General features: G+C 32.5%; 2 protein-coding genes across 3 annotated transcripts in view; both read left to right on the top strand.

The window, feature by feature from the left end:
- The window catches only part of LOC130447909 (BAI1-associated protein 3), an 86,231-nt gene extending 70,482 nt beyond the window's left edge, over window positions 1–15,749 (top strand). The window contains exons 11-17 of one of the 2 annotated variants that reach the window (XM_056784965.1): window positions 249–525; window positions 6,148–6,472; window positions 6,542–6,840; window positions 6,896–7,231; window positions 9,647–9,813; window positions 10,114–10,319; window positions 10,374–15,749. In XM_056784965.1, coding sequence (XP_056640943.1) covers window positions 249–525; window positions 6,148–6,472; window positions 6,542–6,840; window positions 6,896–7,231; window positions 9,647–9,813; window positions 10,114–10,319; window positions 10,374–10,468 — 1,705 coding nt within the window. In that variant the 3' untranslated portion in view covers window positions 10,469–15,749. Of the gene's footprint in view, window positions 1–248; window positions 526–6,147; window positions 6,841–6,895; window positions 7,232–9,646; window positions 9,814–10,113; window positions 10,320–10,373 lie in introns of both variants that reach the window. The other variant, XM_056784964.1, reaches the window with a different exon arrangement.
- Window positions 15,750–17,278: 1,529 nt separating this feature from the next.
- LOC130447370 (28 kDa heat- and acid-stable phosphoprotein-like) lies at window positions 17,279–18,814 on the top strand. The gene is made up of 4 exons (XM_056784157.1): window positions 17,279–17,433; window positions 17,501–17,715; window positions 17,775–18,057; window positions 18,549–18,814. The coding sequence occupies exons 1-4, from the start codon at window positions 17,424–17,426 to the stop codon at window positions 18,608–18,610; spliced, it is 570 nt and encodes a 189-aa protein (XP_056640135.1). The 5' UTR covers window positions 17,279–17,423; the 3' UTR covers window positions 18,611–18,814.
- The last annotated feature ends 1,081 nt before the right edge of the window (window positions 18,815–19,895 follow it).

Here is a 19,895-nt window from a genome sequence, read left to right as displayed (position 1 = left end):
TCAGACCGGATTTCCGTATCTATCTAACGTTTATTTAAGAGAATACTTTTCTTAGGCTGCTCTAGAGCAGCCATATTTGTTTTCAAATGACAAATGACGTATTTTAAATACGTACGATTAATTCTTCTTCTGATCTCTGTTTTGATGTCCATTTCTCGGTAAGCTATACATCCAGGTATGTCAAATCTGTTTCCACAGTATGTTGACTGTTTAGTTGGTCTGCAACTGCATCTAATATTTTGTTACAGTACCAACGGAATTCCATACTTTAGTGTAGTATTCAAGCAACTGGACAATCTCATTTCCGAGGAAATAATAGCTTTCCTAAATCAAAACGAACATCCAGACGCAGCTTACAACCGACTCATCTTCTCCGTATATTTGGAAGTGAAAGATTTAGCGACGTTTAATCAACATCTACCGATGGGCGGTGATCATAAATTACTTTTACCCCGTTGCCACGAATGGTTTCAACCGTCAGTCAGTTGTTGGTTGAACGTTTGTAAAGGGAAAGCTCTACAGAGGGTGAGTAATTTTTGAATGACGTTTCTACGAATATCAATCAACACTCTTAGCTAATTTTAATCCTAAAATTCGGATGCGATCAAAAACTGGATAATACCTTTGTCGGCTAAAACACATCCACGAAAAAATATTAAAATGTATTGTTCGAAAACATACGTCGATTATGCAATAATGGAAACGAAACAAACGGCTCTGCTTTGATACATCGTATTGTTTCACCCAACATTTATATTTGATACGAGGGCGATTTGAATAATACCATCCGTAGAGTCAATATTTAATCGTCGGATTAATCAAACTGCGATAATTGAACAAATTCCTTCGATTCAAGATTTCCTTCCTAATGGATCGTCCATCTCAGAGATTCAGACCCCCGGGTGGATGTTATTTCGTGGTTTGTTAGCGTCAACTTCAGATTCGACATCACCCAACAGGAACCCATCTCCCGGAGATCGATTTTCCAGGAAAAATCTCACGAACTCGTGGCAGATATCTATTTGAAGTCGCTCCCACCAAGTGGAACCATATATTCTTTGGTTATAACCATTAAAGTTTTCCAGTTCGGTCGCTAAGAACGCTCTTAATGCAGTGTCCCTTTTAATCCTCAAAAAAGACCGATAATTTGGTTTTGTTTTGGATTGGTGGTACTCCAGTAGAGGCAAATCTGCTTGTTAACGAAAACAAGATGTTGGGAAACGTTGGAAAGCCCTCGATCATCTGGTTTAGGAAACCAGAAGCTTCAATAATAACACCAATCGAATGTTTCAAGGCTGCAGCTCTAAATTTTGATCCGTTGCTCCTACCAAGTGGAACCATACATTCTTCGGTTGTAACCATTACAGTTTTGAAATTCGGGCGCTAAGAAGTCGTCTACTATCTACGTAAACGCTCTCAATGCAGTGTCCCTTTTAATCCTCAAAAAAGACCGATAATTTGGTTTTGTTTTGGATTGGTGGTACTCCAGTAGTAGCAAATCTGCTTGTTAACGTGTTCATACGAAAACAAGATGTTGGGAAACGTTGGAAAGCCCCCAATCGTCTGGTTTAGGAAACCAGAGGCTTCAATAACAACACCAATTGAATGTTTTAAGGCTGCAGCTCTAAATTTTGATCCGTTGCTCCTACCAAGTGGAACCATACATTCTTCGGTTGTAACCATTACAGTTTTGAAATTCGGGCGCTAAGAAGTCGTCTACTATCTACGTAAACGCTCTCAATGCAGTGTCCCTTTTAATCCTCAAAAAAGACCGATAATTTGGTTTTGTTTTGGATTGGTGGTACTCCAGTAGTAGCAAATCTGCTTGTTAACGTGTTCATACGAAAACAAGATGTTGGGAAACGTTGGAAAGCCCTCGATCATCTGGTTTGGGAAACCAGAAGCTTTAATAACAACACCAATCGAATGTTTCAAGGCTGCAGCTCTAAATTTTGATCCGTTGCTCCTACCAAGTGGAACCATACATTCTTCGGTTGTAACCATTACAATTTTGAAATTCGGGCGCTAAGAAGTCGTCTACTATCTACGTAAACGCTCTCAATGCAGTGTCCCTTTTAATCCTCAAAAAAGACCGATAATTTGGTTTTGTTTTGGATTGGTGGTACTCCAGTAGTAGCAAATCTGCTTGTTAACGTGTTCATACGAAAACAAGATGTTGGGAAACGTTGGAAAGCCCCCAATCGTCTGGTTTAGGAAACCAGAGGCTTCAATAACAACACCAATTGAATGTTTCAAGGCTGCAGCTCTAAATTTTGATCCGTTGCTCCCACCAAGTGGAACCATACATTCTTCGGTTATAACCATTACAGTTTTGAAATTCGGGCGCTAAGAAGTCGTCTACTATCTGCATAAACGCTCTCAATGCAGTGTCCCTTTTAATCCTCAAAAAAGACCGATAATTTGGTTTTGTTTTGGATTGGTGGTACTCCAGTAGTAGCAAATCTGCTTGTTAACGTGTTCATACGAAAACAAGATGTTGGGAAACGTTGGAAAGCCCCCAATCGTCTGGTTTAGGAAACCAGAGGCTTCAATAACAACACCAATTGAATGTTTCAAGGCTGCAGCTCTAAATTTTGATCCGTTGCTCCCACCAAGTGGAACCATACATTCTTCGGTTATAACCATTACAGTTTTGAAATTCGGGCGCTAAGAAGTCGTCTACTATCTACGTAAACGCTCTCAATGCAGTGTCCCTTTTAATCCTCAAAAAAGACCGATAATTTGGTTTTGTTTTGGATTGGTGGTACTCCAGTGGAGGCAAATCTGCTTGTTAACGTGTTCATACGAAAACAAGATGTTGGGAAACGTTGGAAAGCCCTCGATCGTCTGGTTTAGGAAACCAGAGGCTTCAATAACAACACCAATTGAATGTTTCAAGGCTGCAGCTCTAAATTTTGATCCGTTGCTCCCACCAAGTGGAACCATACATTCTTCGGTTATAAACATTACAGTTTTGAAATTCGGGCGCTAAGAAGTCGTCTACTATCTGCATAAACGCTCTCAATGCAGTGTCCCTTTTAATCCTCAAAAAAGACCGATAATTTGGTTTTGTTTTGGATTGGTGGTACTCCAGTGGAGGCAAATCTGCTTGTTAACGTGTTCATACGAAAACAAGATGTTGGGAAACGTTGGAAAGCCCTCGATCGTCTGGTTTAGGAAACCAGAGGCTTCAATAACAACACCAATTGAATGTTTCAAGGCTGCAGCTCTAAATTTTGATCCGTTGCTCCCACCAAGTGGAACCATACATTCTTCGGTTATAAACATTACAGTTTTGAAATTCGGGCGCTAAGAAGTCGTCTACTATCTGCATAAACGCTCTCAATGCAGTGTCCCTTTTAATCCTCAAAAAAGACCGATAATTTGGTTTTGTTTTGGATTGGTGGTACTCCAGTGGAGGCAAATCTGCTTGTTAACGTGTTCATACGAAAACAAGATGTTGGGAAACGTTGGAAAGCCCTCGATCGTCTGGTTTAGGAAACCAGAGGCTTCAATAACAACACCAATCGAATGTTTCAAGGCTGCAGCTCTAAATTTTGATCCGTTGCTCCCACCAAGTGGAACCATACATTCTTCGGTTATAAACATTACAGTTTTGAAATTCGGGCGCTAAGAAGTCGTCTACTATCTGCATAAACGCTCTCAATGCAGTGTCCCTTTTAATCCTCAAAAAAGACCGATAATTTGGTTTTGTTTTGGATTGGTGGTACTCCAGTGGAGGCAAATCTGCTTGTTAACGTGTTCATACGAAAACAAGATGTTGGGAAACGTTGGAAAGCCCTCGATCGTCTGGTTTAGGAAACCAGAGGCTTCAATAACAACACCAATTGAATGTTTCAAGGCTGCAGCTCTAAATTTTGATCCGTTGCTCCCACCAAGTGGAACCATACATTCTTCGGTTATAAACATTACAGTTTTGAAATTCGGGCGCTAAGAAGTCGTCTACTATCTGCATAAACGCTCTCAATGCAGTGTCCCTTTTAATCCTCAAAAAAGACCGATAATTTGGTTTTGTTTTGGATTGGTGGTACTCCAGTGGAGGCAAATCTGCTTGTTAACGTGTTCATACGAAAACAAGATGTTGGGAAACGTTGGAAAGCCCTCGATCGTCTGGTTTAGGAAACCAGAGGCTTCAATAACAACACCAATCGAATGTTTCAAGGCTGCAGCTCTAAATTTTGATCCGTTGCTCCCACCAAGTGGAACCATACATTCTTCGGTTATAAACATTACAGTTTTGAAATTCGGGCGCTAAGAAGTCGTCTACTATCTGCATAAACGCTCTCAATGCAGTGTCCCTTTTAATCCTCAAAAAAGACCGATAATTTGGTTTTGTTTTGGATTGGTGGTACTCCAGTGGAGGCAAATCTGCTTGTTAACGTGTTCATACGAAAACAAGATGTTGGGAAACGTTGGAAAGCCCTCGATCGTCTGGTTTAGGAAACCAGAGGCTTCAATAACAACACCAATTGAATGTTTCAAGGCTGCAGCTCTAAATTTTGATCCGTTGCTCCCACCAAGTGGAACCATACATTCTTCGGTTATAAACATTACAGTTTTGAAATTCGGGCGCTAAGAAGTCGTCTACTATCTGCATAAACGCTCTCAATGCAGTGTCCCTTTTAATCCTCAAAAAAGACCGATAATTTGGTTTTGTTTTGGATTGGTGGTACTCCAGTGGAGGCAAATCTGCTTGTTAACGTGTTCATACGAAAACAAGATGTTGGGAAACGTTGGAAAGCCCTCGATCATCTGGTTTGGGAAACCAGAAGCTTTAATAACAACACCAATCGAATGTTTCAAGGCTGCAGCTCTAAATTTTGATCCGTTGCTCCTACCAAGTGGAACCATACATTCTTCGGTTGTAACCATTACAGTTTTGAAATTCGGGCGCTAAGAAGTCGTCTACTATCTACGTAAACGCTCTCAATGCAGTGTCCCTTTTAATCCTCAAAAAAGACCGATAATTTGGTTTTGTTTTGGATTGGTGGTACTCCAGTAGTAGCAAATCTGCTTGTTAACGTGTTCATACGAAAACAAGATGTTGGGAAACGTTGGAAAGCCCCCAATCGTCTGGTTTAGGAAACCAGAGGCTTCAATAACAACACCAATTGAATGTTTCAAGGCTGCAGTTCTAAATTTTTGATTAAAATGCAAAATAATGGTGATCTAGGCACTTTTAAGATAAAGGCGCGCTTCCGAATAGACAAGTCAAGGCTGTTCACGTTTTCTGCCTTTCTGGGAGACCTTGAACGCCCGGATTTTGATTCATCGAATGTTGATTCCATGTCTTCAAACTTCTCGACCCAATTTAAAGAAAAAAAATTTTATAATCGTACAATATTTTTTGTGCGTACCTCGTACATTCACTTACTTAATGAATCTGCGTATTTTGATTCATAAACACAATTCGCGATGCACAAAAGATGATAAATTACAGCGATCAGTTCTTTTTTTTTTCTATTGAATATACCAGATCGCAATCATCTTCGATGTCAGTTTCTTAATAAAGACAGATGATAATTTGTAAAGTTTTTGACAAGATAGAAACAGATTAAATTTTGTTATTTCGAATTATTTCCGGCGACGATAATGGAATTTGAAATATCTACAAGAATGGTCGAAGTGATTATTTCGTTTCCCATCGCACAAAAGATGAAGTATAATTAGATAGCCGTGTATAAATTGGATTGCTAATTACGTTGTACAGTATCCAGAGAAAATTAAACGCTCAAACACTCCATTATATTGTTAATTGCAATTGTACGGGAAGGAATATCGCGAAAGGACTTTGAGTTTGATCCGATTCCCACAATTTGAAGTTTGAGATGATTTGCGATGTCAGATACATCGAACCCTTCTTCATTATCTAGTACAGGAACGACTTGAGCTGAGTTATCGTCTTCGGAGACTGAAGACAATTACAGAATGAACTATTCCGCTATCCCTTCGGGTTTTTGCGCGTAGTTTCCTGCCTCTGGCTCCAGTGGGAAATTCTGGAAGATCTTTTCTCGTGAAAGGTAAAAATCCTTTCAACCGACGGGTCTCGGAGACAATTTGATTCTATTTTTAAGCGCCAAGTCTAGTTTTTGCCGTTGAGACTTGCGAATTTGCATTTTTTTCTAGGTTAGAACCGCGGTGGATATCCAAAAAACCTGCGAAGGTGATAAGTTAGTTAGGCACAGTTCTTCGGCTGTAGATATAGTGACGATGTTCTGTCAATTACGCGATTTTTGGCGACTCCTCCAATGGCCTAAGCAACATTCGATACTTCTTCTTTCCCAATTACTCGACTGCATTTGTTCGGCGGCGCTGTTGTACGCCGATATAATTTACCAAGGACTCATGGAGACTGGTTACTTCGATAGACTGGGACCTTTCAAGGTCTGCGACGAGATGTGCATCGCGTCCAATAATTTAGAATACGTGTATAAATTTGTATCGTTATTAGGTAATTATTGCGATTTTTTTTTTGTTTCTCGAATTGATAACCGTATTTGTCGACGGATGTTATTTGCAGAAAATTACTTCGATTTCGTAACTTTAGAAACTATTGCTACGGAAATGCAATTCGCCACGTTAACCAACCAATTAGATAGTACTTTAAGTCAGTTCCAAGTGAGGATACGAGATATAGTTAAGAGAGTGGGACCCCAAATGCAAGAAGCTTTAAGGAAAACGATGTTCCACGTGGCATGGTCGCCGGATACGTTGCCGACTAAACAGGCCGTCGAACCACTCCTCGACTATCTTCAAGGTCACCTTCAAGCTTTAAATATATCTCTGTTGCCGCAAAATTTCCAAAAAGTCCTTCAGGAGGTAGGCTATTAATCAAAAATGACGGAAAAAATTCAAATAAAACGATTTCTTGTAGGTTTGGGAATATACTTTGGCGGAATTAAACTACCAAATGGATAACGGCTCGAATAGCGACGAAATTCCGACGATGTTTCACGAGAAACTTCATTCGGCACTTAATCTTATAGTGGAATTCTTCCACGCCGACGGACAAGGTCTCAGCATGCAGTTCCTTCATTCGCCTTTGTACCAACAGATAGAACAAAGGTTACAGTACCACAGAACTGATACGGAAACTCTAATGGAGATGTTTTACAGTCAACGGCTTCAGGACCAATTAACTATAACTGCGAGCCCTTATGGAGTTCTGGCTGTTAGGGCGTATTTCAATCACGATTCTCTGTGTGTTGAGGTGAGTTAAATTTGGTTTCGTCGTATTTCTATAATCAAAATTATAAAAAAACTTTTAGAAACGCCCCGGTAACATGATATGTCAATTTTATTACTTCCTTTTACGGATTCTAGAATACTCTGATAATTAAATTCGTTTGGATTGACAGTTTGATGATAAAATATTCAGAAAAACACAAAATTTAAGTTAACAAATTTCAAATAACCTAAAAGTTCGATACAAATATCATTAAAATGTAAATATTTTTTAGAAATACTTTCAGAAACGCCCCGGTAGCATCGTAATTCGGTTTGCTTAGTAACTCTTGCGACTTTTAGAATATTTTGAAATGTTAATACGCTTGGATTTACAGTTCAATTACGAAATATTCAGAAAAACACAAAATTTAAGTTAACAAATTTCAAATAACCTAAAAGTTCGATACAAATATCATTAAAATGTAAATATTTTTTAGAAATACTTTCAGAAACGCCCCGGTAGCATCGTAATTCGGTTTGCTTAGTACCTCTTACGACTTTTAAAATATTTTGAAATGTTAATACGCTTGGATTTACAGTTCAATTACGAAATATTCAGAAAAACACAAAATTTAAGTTAACAAATTTCAAATAACCTAAAAGTTCGATACAAATATCATTAAAATGTAAATATTGTTACTTACTACTTTAAGAAACGCCCTGGTAACATCGTATTCTAGTTTGGTCAGTTCTTCTTACAAATTCTGGAGTACACTAGAGTACAAAATGCTTTTATTTATAGTTTGCAACGACTTTATTTACAGATCACTTATAAATTTATTAAGAAACATTATATTCTCGCTGCCAATTTTCAAATAACCTAAAAATTTAACTAGAATGTCATAAAAATATAATATTGCCTAGTATTACAGCTTCAAGGTTTTATATCTAATTTCTCGGAAGTCTGCAATATAAAGATCCATCCACGTTTTTTGTAGTTCGGTTACAAAATAACACAAGCATAAAATTTATTTGTACTGTTGATACATTTTTCTTCTCAATTAAATACCTCTAATATTATCAAGCTTTCTCTTTAGTAAAAACTTTTAATTATTTAAATAATTATAGCCGCATTGTTTGTCTTTATATTGTTTCACTTCTTCTAATTTTGTACGTCAGTTTCCGACTGTGTTTAAATCAATCTACTTGACACGTAAATCTGGTTTCGAATCCAATGTCAAGTGTTTAAATTAATAAAAAGGAGGTTAATTGGAAAAGGAACTAGTCGTGTTTTCTACAGTAAATAAAACTTGTTACTACGTTTTACAAGGTTTCCTAGATTAGTAAAAGTTTTAAATTGTATTTGGCGCTTTTTATTTGGATGAAGTAACTTTCTGAACAATAAAAATTGTTTGTGATTTATTTTTAAAAAGATTTTTAGTACGTAATGTTCACAAACTTCGACTGAATATTATAATATCAAAACTTGCTGTCAATCTAATTTGAGTTTAAAACAATCTTTAATGAAAAATACTAATATAATTTCTTATATTTATAAAAATTAAAAATATTCCAACAAGTAATCTCATAATAACATTCATAATATACAAACCCTACTCTTACTTGCCACGTGACAGCGCGATGTTGCCGCCTATAAAACAAACATGACTGTCGTAAATCAGCTGATTGTGAATACTTATAACTAGCTTTTTAAAAAATAATTCGAAATATTTTTGAAAACACCAACAAGGACAAATTTTTTGTTGATAGAAGAAGAAACATTTTCATCAAATTAGTATTTATTCTACAATACATCTACTTTAATTTGTAATTTAAATAATCAAATTTCAAAAATTTGATGCTTACATACATATATTAAAACAAATGTGAATATGAACGAGCTGTTATAGAGGTAACATTAAATTAAAGTCTTAAGTATTCCCTTCTAATATTGTAATAAATCAACCCAATAAAATAATAATAAAACAAACATATTTAGTTTATTGTTCTTTTGACAGCTTATTTTTAGTATAAAATATAAAAATGTTTGGTACGCCATCTCTTTCTTAATTGAGAAAAAATATTACAGGATACTGTAAAATAATATTTATTTCTCTTTGGTTGAAAAAAATGCCCGTATTATTGTGAAACTCTAAGATGGCGCTACTGTATTAAATCTCGGAACAAAGTCCTATACAGGATAGAGGTTTAAAAAGTGTCTATACTATTGCAACGTAATTAATAAAGTTTAGCAATAAATAGTGAGCATTTCTGATTATAAATTAATTTGTTTTAAAATGATTGACGTCCCCGAATTGCTTCGAGCGCTATTGGTTTATTTTTTCCATTAAGATGAACAAACCATAGTTACTGTTACTCTCCATAACATATCCGGTATAGAGATGAGAATGTCCGCTCTAGTTGTAACGAAACGTTACTAATTAACAATTTGTTTTAGGTACTTCACGCGAGAGATATCATCCCATTAGATCCAAACGGTTACAGCGATCCCTTTGTTATAATAGAGCTTTTACCACATAGGATATTTCCACACTGTAATGAACAACAAACGAACGTGCACAAAAGAACTTTACATCCAATTTTCGACGAATGTTTTGAATTCAGGTAAATTACTAATTGAATTGATTCACATACGTAACCAAATAAAATACATTTGATATAATGAAATTCTTGAAACACTGTTGACATTAATTAATTAATATTTTATTCTACCAATAGAAATATCTAATAATTAACAGAAATAATACAACGTCATAACCTAACCTTTCCTAACATGACGTAACTTAACCTAAACTATACTAACGTGATGTAACTTAACCTATCGTCACGTGACGTAACTTAACCTAACCTCACTTAATATACAAAGTTTTGGTCATGGAAATTTCCATTTTTTTTTAATTGTAGTGTGTCTCTTGAGCAATGTCGGTATCCTAACACGATGATAGGATTCACTGTGATGGATCACGATGTTTTAACGGCGAATGATTTTGCCGGTGAAGCTTTCCTATCTTTAGGAAGTATACCGGGTGTAGCGGACACCGGAACTGGTGTCGATAATTTCCATGGACTGAAACCTGTCGAATTAATTCTAATGCAGCAAACTCAAAGGAGTAAGTTCGATTTTTTATATATTTTTGACAAATGACACGTGTGTATTTTTTTAGATCATCCCATTTTACAAATATTAGAATCCAGATGTGGAGATCGAATAGCCGTAGATTTTGTTAAGAAACAGAAACAGAGATTCGCCGTTAAGTAAATTGACCAATAAAAAAAATGCTTTTCAAAACTTATCACCCCACGCCTAATTATTGATGATTGTGTGTAAAATCTGACATTTGACGTCTTAACATTTACCAGCACCGAAAACTTTTGTAAATATGTTATTATTATAGAATGTATATGACTGTATTAAATATGCTGCTTTCGAAATTTTTTGGTTTATCTGGAATTTAATTTCGGAAAATATTCATCTTAACCACTTTTTTTCTGAAAGATGTTTATCTGATGAAAGGTGGGTACTTTCAATTTAAATATCTTTCAGTTAAAAAATAACTACTTTTTTGGTCGAAGTTGTTATTTTCAAACCGACAGTAATAGACGTTCCCATCTCTATTTCTATAAATTCGACATTGATATTACTTTACAGTTTCCTGCGAAACGGAAAAGTTTGTAGTTGAAACTGTAGATGGCGCGAATAGAAGTAAATATATTAAGACACAAAATTATATAAAAAACATCGTCACTACACTTTAATATCAGAGATACTAGATATTACCAAATAATTTCGAATATGGCAACTTGAAATTCTAAGAGGTTAGCAGAAAAAAAAAATCAAATTATTAAAATCATTTAATTATTTTTGAGGTTATGAACAAAAAAACTTTTAATTTGAAAATAATTATTATAAACAATAAGATTTGTTGAAAATATCACACAAATAAACAATGTGGTAAATTTCTTTTCTTTATAAAGTAATCTGTTATAAAATTCCTGTAGAATTTATTTATTTATAATTTACTAACCTCTGAGAACATTTTTTTTTGAGTTTAAGTGTAAATAAATGTATTTGAACGGCACATCTACAAAAAAGTTTCGGATTTTACCTTGAAATACCAAAAAAATATCATTTTTTCAACCCTAAATGTTTCTGGAAACGGAATTGTCTCGTATTTCGTTTCAAAGTAAATATCCGACTATATGTGTTACAAAGAAATACACACAAGTTTCGAGAGAATTTATAACTGCAACAAAAAAACTAAATTTAAGTTAAAAGTCTAGTGAAATATGAAAATTGTGGGATCAGAAGAAACAACGAATCACCGTAAATCCTTTTCAAAAGTAATAAACCCTTCAACTGACAGTATGCTGATACAATCCGGTGTTGCCAATGTGTATTTTGTGATTCATATATTTTCGATACGACATTTACGAGATGAGATTTTTGTTTATTCTACTCTTTATTTTTATTAAAAAATTCTGTCTATATTATATAGTTTTTTGTATTCTGTCTACTGTCCTCTCGCCATAATAATGTGAAAGATATTTTGTGATAAAAATTTGGCAACACGGCTAGGCCGGTAAGTTGATGGGAAACATTCAAACGTCACGTGATCACTTAGGTCACTGAATTTAAAGTATTAAAACGTTACTTTGCGTAAATTATTTTCTAATATTGCGGGTATCGCTTGAATATATTAATTTGTTACTAAAACTTCTGTGTATTTCTTGATAGCTTGAATAAATTGATTTGTCATTGTAATAAATGTATACTTCAAAAAGAAAAAAAATGCTATCATAGAATTCCTACTTTTCTATCTATATTAAGGAATTATACCCATAAAATTTAATCCGACATAAACAATGGCTGCTTCGTATGTTTTTTAAAAATATTTTCTATATATATTTCTATATAATTTAGCAGTTCGGCAACCATATTTTTTATAACTCATTTATTTACATGTTTTATAATTCAATAGAAAGCTAAGTATTTATATACAAACACTTTAAACAAAGTTTTTCTTTACTACAAAATACGACGTACGTCATGAATAAGTTATACAACGTTGCCAAATCAATCAAATTATCAAATATTATAAGAAAATGTGTGGTTATGTATATCATCGATTAATTGCCATCTCTTTTTGTGTTTTATTTTCTAAAATTATAAATCACGATAAATACTTATGAAATAATAGACTTTTGAACAAATACTGAAAAAAGGTTTGCCTTAACCAATTCATAAATAAGTCATATCATTACAATATATCAACAAAGACAAAATACAATATTTCATATTGTTATACATTCTAAAATATTTGAATTATTTGATATTCCACATAAAAAATAGAAAATTATTTATATAAAACTCAATTTTATGTAAAATTGTCGCAATTTGTGTCTATCTACACACTGCTCTCAGTTGGTTACCTCATATTTCTCATTCTACCCCCCTCTGCTGGTACCAGTGTTGCCAGATCACGTATAATTATCAGATTGTAATATTTGTATCGCTTCTGATGAAAATGATAAGTCAACATAGATATTTTTTGCAATTTTTTAATTTGGCTTACTAAATTTTAAAAATGTTTTGTGTTTTGCACCATATTGCTTGTTATAATAAAAATATTATGTGATTTATACAGAACTCGAGAAAGCTGGCAGACATTAATTGGTGAATAACAAGAATGGAAATTGTCTACAGCGCCATCTGGTATAACCTGGTAGAAGTAATGATGCAGATATAATAAGATTTATACTGAAATTTACATCAGATACCGAAACAATTTTTAAAAATAAAATAATGATACACGAATATTTTATCGATATATATTATATATTTTACCTCACTGTTATTATGTAAAATAATACTTAATTTAACTTTTTAATAATTTCAAATAAAAACCTGATAATTTTGGTAGTATTAATCCATAGTATCATGAAAGACATCTGGCAACGCTGGTTAATAACGTCTGCGCGCAAATCGAGCATGAGCGATGCCAACGAAGGTGTCTAAATAGCTGGCCACACAGGAAAGAATAGACGTCCACGCACAATTTAATCAAAAACATTTTCTTTTTTGATGAAGACTGTATTTGTGATTCAATTTATAGATAATTTGTAGAAATGACGTCATGATTTACGTCGTTTTTCGAAGTGAAAATATCTATATCACAGATAGTTTTAGAGAGAACTTGCAACAAATATTATTGATTAGTAAAAATAAACAATAAAAATGATTAGGAAAAATCTTGTGACGAATGTTTTTAAAATTGTGTCATAAATGAAATTATTCATAAAAAAAAAGTTTAGGAAATAAATTTTCTCGATAAAACCAATGAAGCAATGTGTTTTCTAGAACTATTTGTTTCATAAAAAATGACTTACAGGGTGAAAAATGTAATGTAAACAGTCTATAAAGTGGTTTGTTAATGATAGGATACAAATTAAGAATAATTTCTAGAAATTGGTCGCTATTGTTTTAAACGGCTATTTAAAAAGATACAAGAGCAGAATAAAACGATATTTTTCAATCTGTCTATCGTTATCAACGTTCTATATACAACTGATAGTTATAAAAATAAATGAAAAATGACGTAAATTATAAATTTGAGGTTATATTTTTCACATCACAACCACTAACATCATATGATAATGACGAAATATATAAGTTTATGGATATTAATAACATATTCAGTGTCCTGTTATTAACACACCACCAGGTATTATTTAAAAAATGAGACAATCCCTTCAATCAATTACACGAAAAACTCATATCATTAAAATATATCAGAAATTGAAAAAAATTATCACTATATTTTATATGGTTATACAACCCAATATATATATATATATAAAATAGTCCCACAAGAAGATACTTTATTATTATTTATATCAAATATAAGAAAAAGTCGGTGACCTCGAATGCCTCCAATTCCCTTCCACTTCTACGTCAGCTGGTAGCGTTTACTTACAGATCCGGCACAGCAACACAGCATTCTTCGTCTTTGTCCTTGACGTATTAAACGTGTCAAACCTAAACCTATTTATGATCTTCTCTAGTAAGATCAATTTAATACTATATTTCTATATTTTTTCTTCTATTTTTTCATTAGTTCATGGTTTTTAATAGTCCAGATAAATCATTAAAATAATATATTTATTATTATTTTGCTGGTGTCTTCCATTATTTATTAATTATTTAATCCATCATATATACACTAACTGTGTTATAATAAAAAAATATCAATTCCCATAAGATTTCTAAAAAGTGCAGTGGTGGGCGAGAAAACAGTGGTACAAAAATTCTGCAAAATCAATAAAAATGCACAAAAGCGATCTGGCAACAGTGTCGGTTATAATCTATTGATTGCAAGAAATGAAATTACTCATAGATAAATGTCGATAGATACGTTCCAACTGTTAGTAAATATAGTTATTAAATAAACAAACTTTTGAAATTATTGGTCACCCAATGTAATCAGTATCCTCGACATACATCTGAGAAAGAAGAGAGCAATGGTGTACACTGTAACTACCCGCCACTGCTCTAGTTCGCACAAGTTTTTAGAAATGATTTTAACCATTACATCGATTTCTTGTAAACAGAAGAAAAAACAAAATTTTCGATTGGGACAAAAATATTGAATATCAAAACCATATGTTTAGATTTTAGATTATAAGTTTTAATTTCCATGTAAATTTTTCTATCTTTATACGTGACGAACACAAATTAGTGCTTGCAATTTTCACTTTTTTGTTTCTCTAAAAATGTTATTTGTTTCATTCTATCGAGCTTAACGTACTGTATGTCAATTGAAATAAGAAAAAAATATATATTTTCCATAAAGAACCAGACCAATATGTCATATTATCTAAAGAAATAAGTATATACAAGGGTCGAAAATAGGTATGTTATTCTTTTATAAATGCTGTTCAATAAACACTAAATTTATATATTTGGATTCACTTCATTCCACATGATTATTAAGATGGTCAAATTCACAAGTTAAGAAAAATCTCACCCTATTTTTCCTTGTTTATTTCCTATTTAATAAACCAAATTATTTTGTTATTGTTACTAACACAAACTAACACAGACTGTCTGATTTTCACTTCTCAGCTCGCGCCATTTCGAACATCTGATGAATGCGGCGTTGCCATGATTATGTTGTAATGTCACCAATAATAAAATTTTTACATATTTCTTGAACAACTTGATTCTGATAATAGGATAACGGTGATTCATTTAAGGAAATATATAACTTCGAATCACATGCTCGTCAGAAACATATACAGCAGGATGTCAAATCATAGTTTTCAGGGTTTTAATATTTTGAAGCATATTAACTTGGACTAAATTTTGTCAATTAATTCCTAGCAGTTTAAATAGGATTCCAAAAGTGTTACCCTGTGTATACAAAAATGAAACGGTTACGAAAACTTTGTGGTTTTGAAATTTGGTCTAGTTCTTAATTATATCTATGGATGTGATATATCCCCATTGTCTTTGTTATCTCCGCAATAAAGATATATATCAAAATCAATTGTGTAATTTTTATTTTTTCTACCAAAAATACTCATAAACTTTCATAAATTGAGAAATATTTTACGATAATATAATTATATCCTGCTTTTTGAAGTATAAGTTGTATTGCCTTCTCAATATAACCGTATATGTAATACTTCTATATGGACCGTTTTTTTAAATGAAAGCTGTTCCAACTAAAGAAGACAGAATGATAAAGATTTCTTTATCCTCCAAGGTTCCAGCTCGGTTCTGCGCATTATCAAGCATGCGCAGTATAGATAGTGTCTCAAACGAGAACGAAAATGAATATTGTTGGCACCATAACATAAGAACGTTTTTTTCTTATACCAACTCCCCAAATAGAAGTATTACATAACATATTTACTTTCTCATCAAGAGAGTAGGGTCTGTTCTAAGTTCTTGTTATTACCATAGAACTAAAACTTGTAATAACACTTAATGACATTTACCTCGTCTGTCAAATGTCACCAATTTATTGGTTATAAATATATTCAATATTGGAAGACACTTTTTCCAAGGAAATATTTCTATATTATTTCTTAATAAATCTATTTGAATCAATCAATTTATCAAATTACAAACAATTAGAATAGGCATAAGCTTGGCAACATTAATTTTATCAGTTAACAGCATGTTATTTGAATCATGGTGTAATAGTGTCTCTATTACACCATGATTGTGATGATTCTTGCAAATATTATTTTGTGACCTACGATTGACCTATAAAATTCATTTGGTGTATTAATACTCTTCAATTTTTACCTATATCTATTATAGATATAATCAAAATTAGTAATATTAATGAATAAAATTTTTTTTCATTTATTTATACTGATATAACTTCCATTAGAACAGAAAATAACATATTAACCACGTGCTTTACTCACTACCCAGTTAGAAATTTCTTTAGCGGATCGATTACCAGTATACGTGATTCCTTTGCCGTTTTTGTAAAATTTCAAAGTAGGTACATGTTTAACTCTATGTCTGTCTGCAAATATTTTATCCGATTTTGCATTTACTCTACCGATTTTAATAAATACGTTCTTCTTCTCGAGCATAGCAGGAATTTTAACAAATTCTGAAATAAATTCATTGGAATATGAACATCCCGGTGCATAAAATTCCACTAGGAGATAAGGGTTAGTATTGAATACACCATCAAAATTATAACGATTCAATTCTAAAATTTGATTACGTTCTAATTGAGTTAGAACGTTTCCTATAACTGTAATTATGATAGCTAGTTTTAACATGACAAAAACTGTAATTTTGGAAGTTAAAGTCAAACTAGGCTATTTTCTTCTTCTTTCACTGGTCTTATTCATTCTAACCAATTTTATTGTATTCCGAGCATCAAATTGATTTATAATTGTAATTTTACATAGAACTTTTGAAATTTGTTACATTTTCACACTGTTATAAATACTAATAATAAAGATATAGAATATGCAGAAGTATAAATAAAATTTTAAGTCTGGAAGGTGTAAAAACAGTGAAACTGTAATAAGCCTAGAAAGCTAATGTCAACCGTCAACTGTCAATTGTTAGGCAAGAATAAAATTTGTGTTAGATAGTTTATCAGATTTTTAAAATAAGTTTATCAATTTAATATTTAAATTGTAGGTGAAGATATCAGCAGTCAGTTAATACCAAATCAAATATGCCACGAGGTATTTATTTGCATAATTTTTAGGGTTACGTGTTTTTATTACATGTGCTAAAATTTACCAATTTTAGGAAAATTTACAAACCACAAAGGCCGAAACCGCCGGTTTACTAATCCTGAAGAATTAGAGGAGGAAAGACGAAGAGAAGAACAGCAGAAAAAGTGGAGACAGAAGAGAGGCGAAAGTAGCAGTGAAGAATCTGAAGATGAAGCTGCTGGAGATAAAAAGATTAGTGAAGGTTCAGAGGATTCTGACAGTGAAACAGAAGACAGCGATGAAGACGATGTAAACATTAATTATTTCATTTGTAAGATGCTTACCTAACATTTTTTAATTTATTTCAGGGTAAAGCTAAGGGTGTATCTAATCTAATTGAAATAGAAAATCCGAATAGGGTTCAAAAGAAAACAAAAAAAATATCCAATCTTAATGCTGCTGATTTAGATAGTAAGCCCCAACTGTCTAGACGTGAAAGGGAAGAAATTGAAAAACAGAAGGCACAGGCACATTATCAAAAATTACATGCCGAGGGTAAAACTGAACAAGCTAGAGCAGATTTGGCCAGGCTAGCTATTATCAAACAACAAAGAGAAGAAGCTAAAAAAAGAAGAGAAGCTGAAATAAAAGGTAAAATTACATTTTTATTGCCATTCGTAGATCCAATGTTTTCTTAAGTGGTTTTATTAGATAAATATCTAGTTATTCACTTTCCCCCATATTTTCATCAATAACTTTTTTCTTCTGTTTAGTAATTGATTTAATTTGTCTAGTGCTTTTGGATTATACACTGTGGTCTAAAAAATCTGTTGTGTCTTTCCTTTGCTAGAGTTGGGCTTAACATGTATTATACAGTTCTTACCAGTTCCTAAACATGGATGAATGTTGTTATTTAGATGAATTCAGGTCTATTTTCAATCTCTGTTGACTCAAATACATTATCCTGTCATAAATCATGTGAAGGTTGATGTATTTATTTGACCTTTTTATATCATGGTTTAATAGAATAGTCTTACATGTTTGAGATTGAGTATGGACCATGGAGAGCTCGGTTCTTTAGTTATTTTTTTACTTTGGGGCTGGTTTTATGTTACAATTGTTGTTTTTATTGTCATTTTCAGAGAAAGAAAATGCTGTCAAAGAGAAAACCGCTCAAGTGAAGAAGGCTCTAGGAAAGAAATGATTTTTTTGTAAATTTAGACATCCATATTTTTTTTAACGCAATATTTATATTACTATCCGTGGAATGTGTGGAATGTCGTTAATTAATATATTTTTTTTAACAATACTTGTATTTTACAGTAATGATCAAAACAATTAAAAAAAAAATAAGTACACTTATGTAAATTAATTTTGTGTTTGATAATAAAGTAAGATTTTGTCAATGTGTCGTTTTTATTTGTTCAAAGTCCTAAAGTATGATTTTATTGTCAAAAAGTTAATCCACCAACTAGTAATAAACATAAAAAGATAAATATTTTCGAAAATATTGATTTTAGAGAATAATCCTTTGAATAAAAAATTAAGCTCAAAAAAAGCTTTACAAAAAAGATTATATACATTTTTTACCTAAACCTATTCTTTTGGATGTTATAACCCATAATTTAGTGGGTTAGATTAGTCAATTTGACTCCTGTTGATATATTTTGGGTCATAATAGCCAAAAGAATAAGTTTAGGTAAAAAATGTATATAACCTTTTTTGTACTGCTTTTATTAAGCTTCATTTTTTGTTTGAAACTTTCTTCTCTATAATCAATTTTTTCTGAGAAATACAGTCAATTATAGAGAACTGGGAGCAGCATTGAATTAAGAAGTAGTGAGACCTGGGACTAAAATCGATCCTGAGCTCATTTAAGAAAATCAAAATCAACTTTTCGAAATGTGATATATTACTTTTAAATTAAATATAAATTATAAGAAAACAATTGAAATCTTATTTCATAAACAAAAAATTTTTGTTTATAAAACTATTTCATTTAAATTGCCAAACAATTCATGGAAAAAGTGCAAACTTTGCTATGTATCTGATATTGCTCTTGTAATCAAATTAGTAATTTTGAGATTCCTAATTTTGGCAAAAACAGGGGGTTCATCTTTTTTGAACTACACTCTTATTAAGCAAAAAATTAATGGTTTAAACACTCCAATATACTGCTTCATATAAAACATCAACTGAGTTTTATTAGACACAATAGTGTGGTTACTTAATTTTTATGCCTAATCACATATCCTTGCATCAACTACAGTTTTTAGTAGAACACTTGAGGTTCAACTAAAGTGATATAACATTTAAAAGTTCTAACGATCTTGCACGAGTCTATGTTCTTTTGACTCCAAAAGAATCGAGAATAGTAATCGATACTTGTACAAAAATTGCCAACAATTTTAGACGAAATATAAATGATTTCTATTTTTTCTAAGTATATTGTTAACAAAAATAATAAAAAAAAATAAGAAAGGTAGGTT

Source organism: Diorhabda sublineata, chromosome 8 (genome assembly GCF_026230105.1).
Source record: "Diorhabda sublineata isolate icDioSubl1.1 chromosome 8, icDioSubl1.1, whole genome shotgun sequence".
NCBI lineage: Eukaryota > Metazoa > Arthropoda > Insecta > Coleoptera > Chrysomelidae > Diorhabda > Diorhabda sublineata.
The sequence above is the reverse complement of the archived record's forward strand: the minus strand, read 5'-3'. Positions and strand labels throughout refer to the sequence as shown.